The sequence below is a fragment of the Drosophila serrata genome, unplaced genomic scaffold, assembly GCF_035046125.1.
Source record: "Drosophila serrata isolate PLE 108 unplaced genomic scaffold, ASM3504612v1 contig_251, whole genome shotgun sequence".
Taxonomy (NCBI): Eukaryota; Metazoa; Arthropoda; class Insecta; order Diptera; family Drosophilidae; genus Drosophila; species Drosophila serrata.
The window spans coordinates 588,154-605,643 of NW_028257149.1; the positions used below are offsets into that span (position 1 = coordinate 588,154).

General features: G+C 37.6%; 2 protein-coding genes and 1 long non-coding RNA gene across 4 annotated transcripts; 1 reads left to right on the top strand and 2 right to left on the bottom strand.

The window, feature by feature from the left end:
• Positions 1–4,182: 4,182 nt before the first annotated feature.
• LOC110182202 (calaxin) lies at positions 4,183–9,459 on the bottom strand. The gene is made up of 4 exons (XM_086832889.1): positions 9,254–9,459; positions 5,688–6,075; positions 5,499–5,622; positions 4,183–4,841 (listed from the first exon to the last, which is right to left on the bottom strand). Exons 1-4 carry the CDS (start codon positions 9,255–9,257, stop codon positions 4,449–4,451), a joined length of 909 nt encoding a protein of 302 aa, XP_086689015.1. The 5' UTR covers positions 9,258–9,459; the 3' UTR covers positions 4,183–4,448.
• On the top strand, positions 4,500–7,511 carry LOC147643645 (uncharacterized). The gene is made up of 2 exons (XR_015271730.1): positions 4,500–4,856; positions 5,507–7,511. It is a non-coding gene; the product is annotated as an uncharacterized LOC147643645 (long non-coding RNA).
• A 482-nt stretch (positions 9,460–9,941) lies between the features above and the next one.
• Positions 9,942–16,638, bottom strand: UbcE2H (ubiquitin conjugating enzyme E2H). Of its 2 annotated transcripts, none has more exons than XM_020950206.2 (2): positions 16,296–16,638; positions 9,942–12,603 (listed from the first exon to the last, which is right to left on the bottom strand). In XM_020950206.2, exon 2 carries the CDS (start codon positions 12,307–12,309, stop codon positions 11,758–11,760), a length of 552 nt encoding a protein of 183 aa, XP_020805865.1. In that variant the 5' UTR covers positions 12,310–12,603; positions 16,296–16,638; the 3' UTR covers positions 9,942–11,757. The 2 variants fall into 2 exon arrangements, with proteins under 2 accessions (XP_020805865.1, XP_020805866.1); XM_020950207.2 differs by having other exon boundaries at positions 14,717–16,540.
• Between the last annotated feature and the right edge of the window lie 852 nt (positions 16,639–17,490).

A 17,490-nucleotide genomic window follows, 5' to 3' on the forward strand; every position in this document is an offset into this window, starting at 1 on the left:
TTCTCAGCATGATGAATAGGAAAATGGGAGATAAGGACTTGATCTTTGACCTCCTCTATAGAACTCTTTCAAAGTCAACTAATCTTATAGAATTCTGGGGTATTCATAAGCAAATGCTTTTGGGGACTTAAGATATTTTTATTTTATAAACATATAGAGTACTTCGTCAGTGAAACTTAAATAAAAAATATATATAAATGTATAAAAAACATTTAGGATTTGTAAATTATATAAATATATATATTTTATTCTATAATAATTAAAAATTATCTCTTTTTCTTATCTAAAAAAAATATAATTCCGCTTATTGAACCTTGAAAAGATCACATTTATACCTTGTACAGTTGACCCCATTGATCCTAGCTAATCTGGAGTTGCGATTAGATTGGCAGTTCCTCCGGGGTCCATGTGTCCTTAGGAGCTGCCAACTCACCATGATCAATAAGTTTGCGCAATACTTACTTTGTGGGTCAAAGTATGACTACCCCCAGAGAACTCACTCCAGTCATATCGATAAGCGATAAGCGAGATTAGTCAGGCAGGCAAATAAATACAAAATTGCAATCACTTTTATGTATGTATATATATACATGTATGTATGTTCTATATACATATATATAAAGTTGCATTTCAACATTTTGATTACATATTTGCGTAAGGGCTACGTAATACTGCGGATCAACAAAGTGGTCAAGTACCAGTCGACATATCCATATAATTAATTCATTAACTTATATAGAATAATGGGGCGGCTACAGGGATTAACCCATTCAACTCAATGTAGAATGGGTTACTTCCTAGTTGAAAATTACCTTTAATTAACTCATTAAATGTTTATCAGCCATAGGTTAACGATTACGAGTATGACTTGGTCTCATTTGTAATAAGGTTTAATAACTTTATAAAGTAAAAAATGCAAGAGAGTACTAGTTTGTATGGATTTTGATTTAAAGGTCTTAATTTATTTGCTTAAAGTTATTTATTATTTATTAAATAAAATATCTAAAGAGTATCAGCTCTTGTGTTTTATTTTGTTTAATTGTTATATATTGTTTATATAAAGAAGAATAAAGCTATGGCAGCTATATGATATAGTAGTCCGATTTTCATAAAATTTTACACAAAATTCTAGATTAATATTTAATGGCTTTATATCAAATTTGATGAAAATCTGTTGAAAACTGGAAAAGTTATAATTTAAATTCTATAAATCGTCCGATTGTTCCTATGGCATATATATATATGTATATATATAGTCCAGCGATCCGCCATGCTCCGATTTATATCATGGTAAAATTATATTGAAGAATAACTCCATAGTTTCATTCAAATGCTCTTAAATTTGCTCCAAAACAAATCTCGCACATCTGTGCTTATGATTCTCAACTGGTTCAAACATCCCCGGAACGAAGTGACTGCTGCTGGCCTAGTCTCAGACATGTGTTGTGTTACAAAAGTTGCAAGTCATTGTTTATTAGTGTTCATAGTTAGTAGCTGATCATACATACATACTTACTGGACATAGATATTTACTGATCGTAGTTAATTACTGATCATAGATACTTACTGTTAAGAGTTACTTAATGTTTATTGATACTTACTGATCATAGTTAATTAGTTGTCAGAGATACTTACTGTTCAGAATTACTTACTGCTCATAATCAATTGCTAATTATAGGTTCTAACTAATCATAGTTAAAAAAAATCGTCCGATTGTTCCTATGGCAGCTATATATATGTATATATATAGTCCACCGATCCGCCATGCTCCGATTTATAAAGTTATAAAATTATATAGACGAATAACTCCATAGTTTCATTCAAATAGCTTGCTCTTAACTTCCATAAGAAGTCTCGCACATCTGTGCATATGATTCTCAACTGGTTCAAACATCCCCGGAACGAAGTGACTGCTGCTGGCCTAGTCTCAGACATGTGTTGTGTTACAAAAGTTGCAAGTCATTGTTTATTAGTGTTCAAAGTAAGTAACTGATCATACATACATACTTACTGGGCTTAGATATTTACTGATCATAGATAATTACTGATCATAGATACTTACTGTTCAGAGTTACATACTGTTATATATTTATATATTCCATTAATCGGCTGAACTTAGAGGCGCCACCAAGGGCAGCCTCTTCCTTTCCGGCCACACAAACTGGGACACCTTGGATCTACGCTTTACCCACATTCCGGTTCTCCGATGCCACACGATCCGATCCGGTCCAGCCTGCTCTGGTCTGGTCCACCTTCCATTTGAGTGAAAAGCCGGTGGGTAGGTGAGGTGAGGAGAGGCCAGCCAAGGTAAGTGGGGAAACCCAATGAAATAAAACAATGCCGCTTTGGGCGTTGCATGAATGCATCCAATAGATAAACAAGACTTGTGACAATTGGTTCTAGGTTCCAAGTTCTCAATTCTCAGTACTCACATCTCACTTCTCAAGTTCTCAGTTCTCAGTTCTTGATTTCTGCGCGTGGACGCCTCTGGCTAATCGAATAAATTATCTCACATTACCGCAGCGCTTGGCTGGCTTATTGTTTTTGTTTTAGTGCGGCGACTTTGGCATATAAAATTCGTTATGATCGCCTCTGAAGTGCATCCGTCAGATGCAGCGCATCTGTATCCGTGCATCTCGCGGGGCGGCATCCGAATGTGGGATACGTGCCAATTACAGCCAATATGTGTGTCTGGGTCGGGGTCACCTTCCGATCTGTTTGGAGCTAATCAGAAGCCGCCGGATCGTTAGCCAGTTAGATTCACCCTGCAATTTGCCGTTACTAGACTTTTACTAGATACACTGGGCAAAAAACAACAGTAGTCGAAAATAGCGTAGAAGATATTTTGATTGATTGAGAAGCTTGAGAAGATTGGTAAGTTTCTTCCACACAGAATATTCGTATATGGTTAGGCAATCAATTTGTCAATGGAAGTTCCTTTAATTATAGCCAAAGGATCGATGTATCCATATTTTCTGTCATTTCCAATTTTTATACCCATACAGGGTATCATATTTTTAGTCAAAAGTTCATAACGTAGTGAAGGAGTCATTTCCGACCCTATAAATCATATATATTCTTGATCAGAATCAACAGACGAATCTTTCTAGCCATCTCTGGAAGAAAAAAACAATTTTCAATTTTTTCACATTTTTATAAGGGGTTACATCGTTAAAATTTGCAGAAAATTGATCAAAAAAATTTAATTTTTTTTAGTTTTAAATTGAGTATGCAGGTTTATTAACCTCATAAAAACTAACATAGAACCGCTTTCCGAACCAAAATGAATTCATTTTTGGCTGAGTTATGAGTTTTTTTTAACTTTGATTTTTCGGAAAAATTGTCACATAAAAATATAGATAAATATCGATTCAAAGAATGTGAATATTTTAAAATCACTTATTATATATTTTAAATTTGATCCTTTCTTTGGCAAACTGCATGGGTATATTCGGTATTTCAAAGTTCCTTTTTCGTTTACATTTTATTTCCGGCATTCATATGTAGTTCGAAATATTACGTATACGCACTGGTTAATTGTACCCTTGGAGAGAATTATAATTTCAGTCAGAAGCTAAACTATATACATATATTCTTGATCAGCATCAACAGGGGAATCTTTCTAGCTATATTTATATTTTTTTCAAAAATTTTCCATTTGTTTCAATAAAAAAACTAAGTTAAAAAGTTGATCAAAATTTGAATTTTAAAAAATTTTTAATTGAGTATGCAGCTTTATTAACCTCAGAAAAACTAGCATAGAACCGCTTTCCGATTTAAAATTAACGCATTTTTGACTTAGTTATGGCTTTTTTACACTTTAATTTGTGAAAAAAATCATTAAGAATTAATATTAAAATTTGGGAAAATTTTTAAATACAATTTTGCTACATTTTCTCAATTTGTTTTAAAAGGTAATGTATACTTTGTCCGCTGGTATTTTTTATTGCAGTGCATATGTATCTTTTTCCGTATCTGTTTCGAGGCCTGTAGTTCAAGTTGGATTTGCGTTAATTTAACGACCGATTGCATTTGTTTATATATATTGGTATAGTATAGAATGTAAGTATAAAGTATAGTATGTGTGCTTGCAATAAAATTATATTTTATTGCGGCACACAATTAGCATAAACTATTTCTAGAGGTTATCTTATAGCAACGTGAAAAAAACAAATGCAAATATTCAGGGTTATTCGGTTTTATTCTTTTATTTCATTCTTTAGTGTTATAAATATTTAGTAAATAATATATGTAACAAATATCTATATAGATTTTATATAATTTTAATTTAAATAGCTTCCAGCTCAGACCTGCAGAGTGGAGAAGAAGGAGACAACGGCACTGTCCGTGGGCAAACACTGTCCAAAGGCCTCGATGAGCAGCGGTTCCGCGGTGACCGTACCCATGAAATCCTCCATGGAGACCTGATCAGAGATACTCAAGGTAAGCTAAGCCACAAGGATACAGAGCCTAAAACTCACCTTACCATCCTTATCCAGATCAAACTTCTTCAGCACAATCTCCACCAGATCCTTGACACCCTCGTCCGGATCCTCGTCCTGCGGCTGCTTGATCAAACAGTTCCTCAGCAGCGTGAACATCTCATCCTTGGTGATGAAGCCATCGGTGTTGAGATCATAAACCCGGAAGCAAAAGGCCGCCTTCTCCGCCGCCGTGCCACGCAAGAAGGTCGATAAACCAATGAGCCAACCCTCAAGGCGCAGGGGGAGACCCTCGTGGGCCTTGTCCCAGCTGCAGAAGATGCGCTCCATCAGGATCTCCTCGGTGACGATGTCAAAGGTGCTGTGCAGTAGCTCCCGGAAAACGATGCGATCAATGCCCTGGGTATGAACAAGGTAAGATTACATTAAGATAAAATTAAAGTTCATTTAATTGTAAAAAGTACACTAATAATATATAAAAACCTAAATCTAACCTCAAGGAAAGCTCCAGAAAATGTTGCTGGGCTCATGTTGCCAAGTACTTATATATTGCTAAATAAATGTTGAGCAACATCCCTGGTTGCTGCTTGCAGTGCAACTATGTTGCCTGGGCTTAATCTGCAGGCCAACTTTAATTTTCACATAACTCTTATAATTTTTATTCAATTATGCTTAAATTTAACTTACTTAAAGCTTAAAAATTGTATATTTTGTAAATACAAAATTTAAGTAAATGAATTCATTTGGTGCCTAAAAAACCAAGGCCATAGAATTGTTTGAAGTTTTGTTTTGTTTTCATAAAATGTTTGTTTTGTGTGGAAACATAGAGTGTTCCAAAAATTATAAAAAAATTAAATAAAGTGAATTAAATCTTTAAGTATGTGGTGAGTAAGTTTGGTGACTCTAGCTTTTATAGTTCCTGAGATATAATTGCTTAAACGGACTAACCTACTGGATAGTACCTCACAAACTGCCACGATTTCTGTCTGAACAACATATATCTGTCTGTATATATATTTATATATAAACTATAGTAATAAAATATATAAATCTTACCTCCACAGCGGCATGAGGCTTGGCTATGGCTGCACTCGAGGAACTGGAGGCCAGCGTCTTGGCCGCATACTGACAATTGGAGACCAGCTTGCGATAGATCCGGCACAAGGCATCCAGCTCATCCCTGCTCATGGAGAGAGATAGATTATATATATATAGAAACCTCTGGAGGTGAGTCGGGTGTAGTACTTGGTAAATCGCGTCTTCTTCCGGAGACTGTCCAGTAGCTTGGGATTAATTTTGCCGCTCAACTCATCCATCCTCCGTTGCCGCTGTTGACGTTTGTTCTGCAAGGCAGCCGCCGCGGCCTTCGACTGTTGGTGGCTCGAGTTGCGCTTGCCGCTGGCTAGGAACACGGATACCGTTTTCAGTATGGTTCGACTCGCATGTAATGTGGATCTGGCGGCGCCTCCGCCACCTCCGCCGGCTGTTGTTGCCACTGTTGCTGTGGGTGCTGCAACTCCTCCTCCTGCTCCTGCTCCTGCTCCTGCTCCTGCTCCTCCCCCTGCTCCTCCCCCTGCTGCTGCTTGGGGTGTCGGTGTTGGCGAACGACCCTTGCCGGCGGTGCCCGCCTTGCCTGCAAAAAAAAAAAAAATACAAAGAGAAACACAAATTGCCAGTTACATATACACCTTCTCCTCCTGCTCCTGCCACCCGGGTGCGTGTCTCTGTGGGGCTTGCTACTTTATGTGTCAAAGTCGACACGCTCACCCGCCGGCTTCCAGCTCTTCCTCCTGCCTCTCCCCCCCCCCACCCCGCCTCGGAGTGCTCCTTCTGGAGAGGCAGTGGCAGAAAAGCCCTTCAACTATGTAATGTGGAGCACAGAGCAAACAAAAGGCCTGGAAATGCAAATGCGGGGGCTTTCATAGCCGCCGGAAACCCATTCGGAGCCCATCGAAATGGGTAATAGCGTTCACATTCTGCCCATAAATTGTTTTGGCGATTCAAATACACTGAGAGAAATTGATTTAAAAGGGGGTTCAATATAAAGAAATAACTACTCAAGAACTGAGACATACAAAACTCTCAAGGAAATAGAAAGTTTAGAAGAAAGTAATCGTTATTCGTTACTAATATTAATTTATTAAAATATTACTACTTTTAAGCTAAGTAGGTTATAGAAAATAGAAAAGATATATAAATAGATTAGCGTTTAACTTCTTACGATGTAAAATTTGGATACCCTTGCAGGGAATTATATTTTCAATCAGAAGCTTAAAAGAAAGTGAAGGAATCATTTCCGACCCTATAAACTATATATATTCTTGATCAGCATCAACTGGGGAATCTTTCTAGCGGTATCCAGAAGAAAAAAAAAATTTTCAATTTTTTCAAATTTTTATAAGGGGTTACATCGTTAAAATTGGCAAAAATTGATAAAAAATTGAATTTTTTTAAATTTTAAATTGAGTATGCAGATTTATTAATCTAGCAAGAACTAACATAGAACTGCTTTCCGAATTAAAATTAAGGCGTTTTTGACTGAGTTATGCGTTTTTTTAAATTAAATTTTTCGGAAAATGGCCTCAAAAACATATAGATAAATATTGATTCAAAGAATGCGAATATTTTAAGATTACTTATTATATATTTTCGATTTGATTATATAATTCTTTAAAAAACTGCAAGGGTATTTCAGCTTTGGTGTGCCGAAGTTAGTTTCTTTCTCGTTTACATTTTATTTCTAGCGTTTATAGTCAAAGAAATTACGTATACGCACTGATGTAATTATACTCTTGAAGGGAATTATACTTTCAGTCAGAAGCATATAACTTGGTGAAGGAATAATTTCCGACCCCATAAACTATATATATTATTGATCAGCATTAACAGGGGAATATTTTATGCTATCTTTGGAAAAAAAAATTTTTTTTCAAAAATTTTCATTGTTTGAAAAAATGGCAAGGGGTTACATCGTTAAAATTGATAAAAATTTCATTTTTTTAAATTTTAAGCTGAGTATGCAAATTTATTAACATAATAAAAACTAACATAAAACCGCTTTCCGAATCAAAATTAGGTCCTTTTTGGCTTAGTTATGAGTTTTCAAAATTTTTATTTGTCCACAAAATTGAAATATCGATGAAAGAATGTAAATAAGCTTAGTTATGGTCGATTTTTGACTCGATCCTATAAATTAACTCCAAACTGCAAGGGTACTTTAGGTTTCTTAAGTTAGTTTCCTTTTCTTAACTTGAGCTTGACATTAATTCTCTGTATAATTTTTGATATATTTAATTGAAAAATCAACTAAAATAATACAAATTTTATAAAAAAATAGCATTTTTTTTTAGCTGTTTTGTAAATTATCCTCTTTAATTTCTGTGAGTGCACTCATTTGCTGTTGTGTTCACTTTGATTTCAATCTGTACTCGTACTTTTCGTCTCCCTGCGCCTCCCGACCATTGTTTTGTTGTGTCGTGCTCCTTTGTGAGCCTTCGAGAAAAAATGCTATTATCTAGTGATTACCCGTATAAGTAGAGGGGTCTCCTTTTTGGTCTATGATGTATCCCCATACCCAGTTTTTTTTTCCCCCCCGAAGGCACTATAATTTTATTAGCATTTCCATTTGCCATTGTTCGTGGGCCCGTCGGCGGGGCATGCATGTTAGGACACTTCTGTCTAGACCCGTTCCCATGTGCGGCATACGGTTTCCTATAATTTGTTGATATCGGTTGCCAAGTAGGGCTTTAGCTTTAGCTCTTCTTCTGACTCCTCTTTCCAAAACTCGACCACTGTTAAAGGCAAACAAATCAAATATGTTTGGACCTGGCAGTCCATCAAATAATAAAAAAGGGCTGCAGTCTGGCTGCAATTTCCTGTGCCAGGACATGTATGTACTTCCATGTACCATGTGACAGGCGGGCCTGGACGACAGGCCATGTCCTTGCATTTCACATGTGTGTTCCTTGGTTCTTTTTTTTTTTTTTTGGCCAGGAAAGGACCGCCAATGATTGCTTCAGTCGCGATTGGCAAGCCAAAGGCAAGGATCCTTTGTTCCGGAACTCTTTATCAGTGGATTTATTTTTGGAAAGTATTGGTAGTTAAACTTTAGAATTTCTTAAAATATTTGTTATTTTTGATTCAAACTAAATTTAAGTTTTCTTTGTCAATATTTTGCCTTAGTTATGCCCTTTAATCACTTTTCTTTGTTGTTTTGCTTAGCAACGATAAATCAATAGTGGATTTTCCATAAATTTAAGCTTATTTTCTTTATCAAATCCTACATAGAGAATAAAATATAAGAAAGGATCTTGAAAACAGCTTGGATTCCGGAAAAGCTTAGTTTTTGAATGGAATTTAATTATAATTAATTAAAAGTGAGTACTCTAAACAAGATATTTCATAACTGATATAATTTTCTTAAACTTTCAGAGTGTTTACAGTACAAAGAAGGTCTGAATGGAATAGCAGCATTATCTTTGTTTTGAAAACCAATTAAAACTTGCTACCCTGTGACATTTGTAATATATTTGTAAATTTACAAAGCTACAGGCTTTAATGCCATAAATCAAGGAACTTTTCCAGCAACAAAAGGAATTCCAGAAAGGACGATTTCCCTGACGAAGGGCCCGCCCTGGAAAACTGGCTTCAACTATTTTGTATTCCGTTTTGAATTTTGGTGCTGCCCAAGGCTGCTCTACCCAATTGCTAGGGCAATTGTCGAACCGCCAGAAGTAATTACAATCCACACTGACACACACACACACACACGAAATGTTGTTGTTTTTTTTATAGATCTTTAAAGTAGATACCCATGGTCGGTCTGCTCCTGGCTGTTGTGGTGCCTCCTGGCTGCCGTTGTTGTTGTTTTGATTGTGCGATTAACTCCACGCAGGAGCGTTAAAACCGTGTCCCTCGGCCCTTGGGCCAAAACGAAAAAAAGCCAAGGAATCAACAAAACAAATGTAGAGCGAGCTCCTTTCAGCCAGTTTCCAAGGCGAAGACAGGTCCTTGAAGGTGGCGGAGTTGCGAGTTGCGAGGCGAGGTTTGGACCTAGGTAAAGGTATATAAGGGTAACCGTGCCAGTCTATTTGGGGCCAAAACACCAAACTTATTGACAAAACAGGGCCAAGAAGCGGCATTCGCCCATCCGCATTCCACCAAAGACAGTAAAAGTTTTAAGATGAGTAACGACATACTAAGACCTGTCCTTTAGAACATCAAAAAGGAACCCCTTTAAAGAGCATATAAATAAATTAAAAATCAACATAATTTGGATTGGATATTGTACTGGACGGGTTTATGTCGCACATTATCATTATCATTATCTATTTCAATTTGTACGCTTTCAAAATTGTGCTGATTTATCGGTATAAGTGGTGTTTCCTGTACTCCTCTGATCGTTACGCATCTTATTACCTTTGGTCTTTGGTACAACCGCTTACCGCTTCGTTATCCTTTTCGATTTCATTTTCTCAAAATATCAATACTGTTCTTAAGTTTTTTTTTCTTTCGTTTCCTCTTTTATTTGTTAGATTTCACTTTTGTTTTGTAACAACATATTTTTTGTTTTTATATTTTTTCTGGTTTTTTGTTTGTTTTATTTTCTCTCCGACTCCTTCGATTGCTTGAATTACGTTTTAATTATTGTGTGTCCTGATAGATAGATAGAATCAGCATATATAGGCGCGTGTGTAACTTATATACAACTATCAGATAGATTACTCTGTTCATTAATTCTGTTTCTGTTCGACTTAGGCGTAAGTATTGTTATTATATATTGTGGTTTCTTTTAGTACACAGTACAGTAATGTCTATATATGTCTGCACTTTGATTTGATTTCTTCAGTTAAGTTTAAACCCGCAGCGTACTAACCCAGTTCCAGATTCAGATCGATTTCCATTAACATTTTGGGTTGGGATTTTCGGGGTATAATAATAATAATTATTTAAATTAGAAAAAAAAAATTAAAATAAAAGTAAACAAGTGTTAATTTTGGCTTAAACACGGTGTGGCATAAGTTAAGACATAAGAGTTATTGCATTTAATTACACGTTCAATTTGAAATCCTATTTTAAAACATTTACATAATAACCGTACAATATAATATTAATTAACAAGAAAATGAACTGCAACGTTAATTCTGTTCCACGGCTTCCTTTATCTAGGATTTGTCTTGGTTAATCTTAAATCGTTTTCGCAGGGCCAAGGCTGCTTAGTCAAATGTTGTATTTCGGGGTTTTTTTCTCCTTAGTTTAAACAGTTAAAATTTTGAATAATATTACCAGTAAACACACAGAGACAGAGACATAAAGAGTGTGTACGAGACGTAACGTTTAAATTGAAAGATTCTACGAAGCGAACATAATATAATCTTAACCCTCTTAGCTCCGAAAGGGCATTGAGTCACTTATTAATCATACATTACTTTAGAGTGTGGCCATCGAGGGTTAAGGCAAAGCGAACTTTGTCCAGATCCTTCAGCGGATGCAATTGGATATTGGATTTTGGTTAAGAGCAGGTCGTTATTAGTTGTGTCTTGTGGTACATTTTGATCTCTAAAACTCTATTGAACTTTATAGAACGATGGAACGAGGTCTGAACAAAGCCAAAAAGCACATCATCTTATTCATTATACATTATTCCTTATTCATTATTCATTATATATTGCCTGTGTCTGTGTGTCTGTGCACTTACTATAACCATGTTCCATTCTTAAATTGTTTGTTTGTTTGTTTCCTCTTCGTTTCTGTAAGTTCCTTGCTTTGCTCTGTTTGCTATCCTTTAACCTTGCTCCAATCTTAGCCTTCTCATTATACTTCTTCCTTTTTTTATCAATTATCATTTGTTATCCTTGTTAACAGCTACTGATGGCTAAAACTAAGAGTTTTCAAATCTTGTTTTCTGTTTTTCGTTTTACTTTCCGCTTACATTTAGGTAAATGCATACATATAGTATGTGTATATACGTACATATATATATGCATTGTGTGTATATATAGTGTATGTATATATATATATTTATATATATATATATATATATATATATATGCATGTATGTGCGTGTGTGCACGCCACATCATCGAATCACTTTCTAGCTTAAAATCCAAATCATTTATCAATTAAATCGATATATATATATATATGCTATATATATACACATATATATATATATATATTGTAGCTTGCTTTCCGAAAGTGAGAGGGATATCCTTTTCCTTTGTATATATATATATATATATATATATTAGGCTGTTGTCAGTGTTAGTGTTAGCGGTAGATCCTTAGTTGGCTGCTGCTGGCATTCCAACCGATATTATAACTCCATATCCCTGGCCTCATCCTCACTATAATCGGACATACTCGACTCACTGTCACTGCTCTCACGCTCCTGCTGCGCCGCCCGCAACGCATCCTCGGTGGCATATCGCTGCACATAGTCCGCCACCTTGCGATGATACTCCTCCGGCTCGTGCAGGTACAAAGCGGCCGCATCCCGATTGAGCGGATCGACCGGATTGGGATATGTGAGCAGCTGGGGCAAGAACGATTCGAAGATGTTCGATAGATCATACAGTGCAGTCCAGGCCTGATTGATCACATCCAAACAAACTGTCCCAGAGGACTCGTCAATATTGGGATGATAGATCTTGTTCACAAACCCAATGCTGGGCGATTTGAAGGGATAGTTATCGGGCAGGTAGACGCGCACCTTCCACACGCCGCCCTCGTACGGCGTCTCTGTGGGGCCAAAGAACTTGACATGGAACTCATTGAGGCCGCCAAGGATGGTGACCTCGTGCTTCGATTCGATCAGCTTGATCACATCGTTGTCCATGCGACGCTTTCCGGCACTCGGCGAGGACATTTTTGTTGCTTACGTGGGATAGGGACTGGGGAGTTTGAAGAGCTGCAGTTGGGCCTTTGATTGGTTTGGTTTTGATTTGGTGTGGAGTGGAGTGGAGTTGTCGTCGTTGTTGTCTATTCTTTAAGGCTAAGGCGGTGTATTTTTGTCAAGTATATTGCTATTATGGTTCCTCTACCACTTCCACTTCCTGTTGCTCTTCGTCGTCTGCTGCTCCACCGATGGCTGCGAACTCCTCCGCATCCGTCAACTCTCACTGGCAGGGTCCAGAGCGATAGAGGAAAGAACTGTCGCTGCCTGCAATATTAGGAAAAACTCATAAGAATGGGCAGCTTAATTGATTTCAAATGTATTAAACAATATAAAATATTTAAATTGATAAACATAAACACTAGAAGCAAATGTAGATGGCATTATTAGTGGTCTCCAGTTCTGTTTGGGGAAATGGCGCCAAAAGGTATGCTAAGAAAAAGGAGGTTGCGGTTTAATCCTTTGCGTAGCTCAAAAAAGGTGTTGCCTACTTTTCCAGGCCTTCAAAAACGGCCTTAAATCGCCTGATAACACATTAACAAAAAAAGGCGCCAAAAACACATCCTTGAAATGGATATACTTCCTTGATTCTACTTTGGGGTTATCCTGCAGCTGCCCCAGGGAGCTTCTAAATTCTAAAGAAGTTCCAAAATTCAATTCGAAATTCGATTCTAAATTAAAAAAATTTGCCTTGACTTTCGATTACAAGTTATTCCTCTTCCGATTCCTGTTCCGATACGATCTGAAGGATGTCGCGTTGCCTTCTGGCTTGCTCAGTTATCTATATATATATTTATATTCATGGTTATGTAGGTCACCAAGCTGAGCGAATCTCTTCTGCACACACACACACAACACGCTGGTGGAAATGCATACTTGGCCTAAATGAGGAAACTATGTCAGCAATCTGTGACGTCGTAGCTTAAACCACTCTCTCTCTCCCTCTCTCGCTCTCAACTACGTCATTGCCATTTGCAAAAATTTGTTGTCCTTCGAAAGGGATCTACTAAGCAGAATTATGCTGCATACTTTCAGGATACCGTTAAGCTCTAGCTTTGACTGGCCGAGCCAACCGTTGCTCTGGGTGATGCCGTTTCAATTTCAATTTCCTTTTCCAGTGGGGCGAGAAAGGAGCGAGTGGTGTGGAGCGAAGTGGGGGCGATGACGGAGCTCAGATGGTTTGGTGGCTGTTGTTTTCAAACAAGCTCAGCTGTTTAATGTTGTTGCTCGCTCGAAAGTCAAACACCAAGAGAGACAGAGAGAGAGAGAAAGGCGCGCGGAGAGAGAGACAGTGGGCAGGGAGAGCAGGTGAGAGAGAAGCCAGCCCCCACAATCAACTTGAAATCAACAAATGTACCGTGGGCCATAAGGATGCCTTGTTATCTGTTATTTCTTTAAGCATTCTATTTCATTATACTGACTCGGTTTAAGGATTGCGATTTAATTTAATTAAATATTGTATTTGTCAATCTGAGAAGTTTTGCAACTTACAACTTACTTTGTGTGTGCCACTTTAAGCAATAAGAAGATAAAAGTGTGTTCTTGAAATTACAAATAGTATTGGGAAATTTAAAATGGTTTGGAATTAAAAGATGCGACTTAACCAAGCATATTTAGTTAGGGGACAGAATTGATCCACTGTGCCATCTGACTACTATCCCCATTCCGCAGCTCGCTCTCTTTCTCTCTTTGTCGCCTTTGCATCACCCACTCTCTCCCGCTCTGGGATGAGCTAATTCTGCTGTTACTTCGCTCTCCACTCTCTTGCACTGTGTGTGTGTGTGCGCTTGTAGTGCTTTTGCTTGTGCCCGAGCTCCCCCGACTTCCCGTCTCTTTCTCGCCCCCCTATCACATCAAAAATCTTTCCGTTTCTGTCTTTGCCACGGTTTGGCTTCGTTAGTTTAACAAATTGTGAAATTCTCTTTCGATTTCTGTATAACCTCCGACTGTATGCGTGTGCATATGTATGCGTATGTGGAGAATTACTTTTGTTGTGGCTTCACTGTACGCAATAAGCGAGGTATTACTGTTCGGGCTCCATTTTGCCCTTGTTGTTGTTTTTACTATTGGCTTTGCTTTTTGTCTGCGAGTGTGTTGGTGTGCGAGAGTGATGCGCCCACATGGAATATCAACAATAACAGAAAACAAGAAAAAAAAAGAAAATAAATAAATGCGAGTCAGCTGAAAGAACAATTTGTTGTTGTTGTCGCACTCTATTTCTATTTTATAATTATTTAAATTTGAAAAAGACACAAAGAATATCGAGAAATGTTTCTTATCATAACCACACAGTACACTGCACACACACACACACATCCACACTTAAGTTCAGCCTTTTGTAGAATTAGGAAAAACATAGTTATACATTTTGGTTATTTACTTGCAACTGCTGTGTTCGTTGGGGCTATAATTGTTGTTGCTGCTAATGGCTATGTGCCTCCCTTATGCATATAGGAGCTGCTGCTGTGTGTGCGGTGTGTGTTTTCACTCGTTTTGTTGTCTACTTCAACTAGTTACTCTGAAAATTAACTGGCAACAGAGTTTCGAGCCCCCAAAGCAGAAAGCAGAAAGCAGCGCACGTTGGAGCAACGCCAGCAGAGGCAGAGCCAGAGCCAGCATGAAGCAGAGAGCGACAATCAGGAGAGCAAGCGCAAAGCAGAGAGTGCGAGGGAGTGAGGGCGTCAGGGAGCGGGAAAGGAAGAGGGTCGCCGATGCCAGTGCAGTACTACTCCCCACCCCAGTCCGTCCTCTCCCTCGCACACCCAGGCAAAGCCAAATCATAATAACAAAGCGATGGGTAGCAGAGAGGGACAGCGACCGAGAGAAGAAAAAAGAAAAGCAAAGCAAAGCAAAGTGAAGCAAAGCAAAGAAAAGCTATAATCAAGGACAGCTGTAAAATGCAGCAAGGCAAAGCCACAAAAACAAATGCAAAATAAAGAAATGAGGAATAACAGCAGGGCAACGGATAGGATGGAGAGGCCAAAGCCGAAGTGGCGATGCCCTTCAAAAGTGCACGTGTGTGTGGAGCCTAGCAACAAAAGACCCACCATACACCACAATTGAACGAGGTCAAATGCAACGGTTTAGCGAAGGGTTAAAAATAAAGCCAAGCCAAATCAAGGCAAAGCCAAAAACAAAGCCAAAATTAGGGAGACATCTTTGGAGGTGTTTTTGCAACACACACTGCCATACACACAATGCCTATTGGGTCATTGACTGCATGTGTGCGAGAGGGGAGAGTTGTATATGCATACATATGTATATTTGTGGGGCCAAAAATTTAGCAAATAAGTTTTTACTCCGCATTTCAACACATTTAATTATACGTAGTGATAAGACTTTTAAAACGCAAAAGCAAAGGAGCGGGGCAGAGGAAAGCACACAACGCAATAAGCAATAAGCAGGCCAAAAGCAAAGTGCGTAGTTTTCGGGGAGGTGGAGTAGGGGGTGCTGTGGAGCGCGAATGGGATGGCAATAGCATAACAAAGAAATGTTGCACTTAACGGGAGTTAAAGAGCACGACAAACACACACACACACACACCAAAAAAGTTGATAGGGCATTTGACTAACGGGAAAAAACCGAATTGATTAAAAACCAATTGGCAGAGCCAGCGCAATTGACATGCATTGCAAATCGAAGTTTGCTTTTGATTTGCGAAATTCGATGGATAGAGCGAGGTGGGAAAAGGAATGGCTGGTAGTGGGTGCAAGTGGTAATGGAAGTGTAAGCGGGATGGAGATGGAAAACATTCACAGCTGTGCGGGGGTCAAGCTGCCATTGTTGTTGTCGCATTCTCACACACACACCCAGACTCAAGCGCGCACAGACACAAAGGGGGCTTTTACTCATATATACATAAATGTACATAAATGTACATAAATGAAATGCAGTAATTCTATTTTTCATCAAACAATTATACATACATATACACACACGCTCTGTCGTATATTCTGTACCTTTTTATTTTGATTTCTCTTATGTGTGTATTTCTGTGCTCGCTGTGCTGTATATTCTGTTGTTGTTTTGCTGTTGCTGAATCCTCCGTTCTTGCTGCTCCCGTTGTTGCTGTGTTTCGCGGATGCTGATGGCGGCCGCCTTCGATTTTTACGCTTTGATACTTCCTCTCCACATTGCCTTTTGCACCGATCGCGATCTGTGCATTTTCTTGGTCTTTGCTTCTTCCTCTTCCTCCTCCACCAACGCAACTAGAGCCAGGGTGACCGCGCCGATAACGATAGAAAATACCAGCCAGCTAATAAAAATACCGCAATATACAATTCCAGCTCAATGAAATACCACCTTTATACCAGTAATTTAAAATTTGTGTCTTGTTTTTGCTGCTGTTAAATTTAAAAATTCAGCTGACATTTCATTTTAGGAACCTCTGCCTTTTTAAATATATTTTTAAAACGTTCTAAATATATTAGACTCTTTTTGACTTCCACCACCTCTGCATAAACCCTATAGTGGGTTTATTGTTTTTATTACCCTGGCTCTAATTCTCAAGTCTTTGAATTAATTTATAAAACTTAAAAATATATAATATATTTTTATATCCCTACATGGTAATATAATTTTAATCAGAAAGTTTGTGCGCTGTAAAGGAGTTGTTTCTGGTCCTATAAACCATATATATTCTTGATCAGCATCAACTGGCGAACTTAAATTAATGCTAGGAATTAATACATTATTTATTATATATAAATATATATATTTATGTTAAAAAAAACCAATAAAGTAATACCAGCTTTCATTTCATTAACCTATACATTTTATACTTACAGTTTTACATCCAACGATTTTTCTTTTCTTTTATTTATAACGATAGTTTGTAAGGCAGCTATATGATATAGTAGTCCGATATTTATACAATTTTACTCAATATTGGAGAATAACATGAAAAGACTATTTCTCAAATTTCATAAAATTTGGTTGAAAACTGAAAATGTTATTTTATTTTTTTTTTGTAACAATGTACCGATCATTCCTATGGCAGCTAGATGATATAGCAGTCCGATTTTCATAAAATTTTAATCAACATTGTGGAATAAAGTAAAATAGCTACATTTTAAATTTAATGAAAATCTGTTAAAAACTGGAAAAGTTATAAATATATGTCTTAAAATTTTCTGATCGTTCCTATGGCAGCTA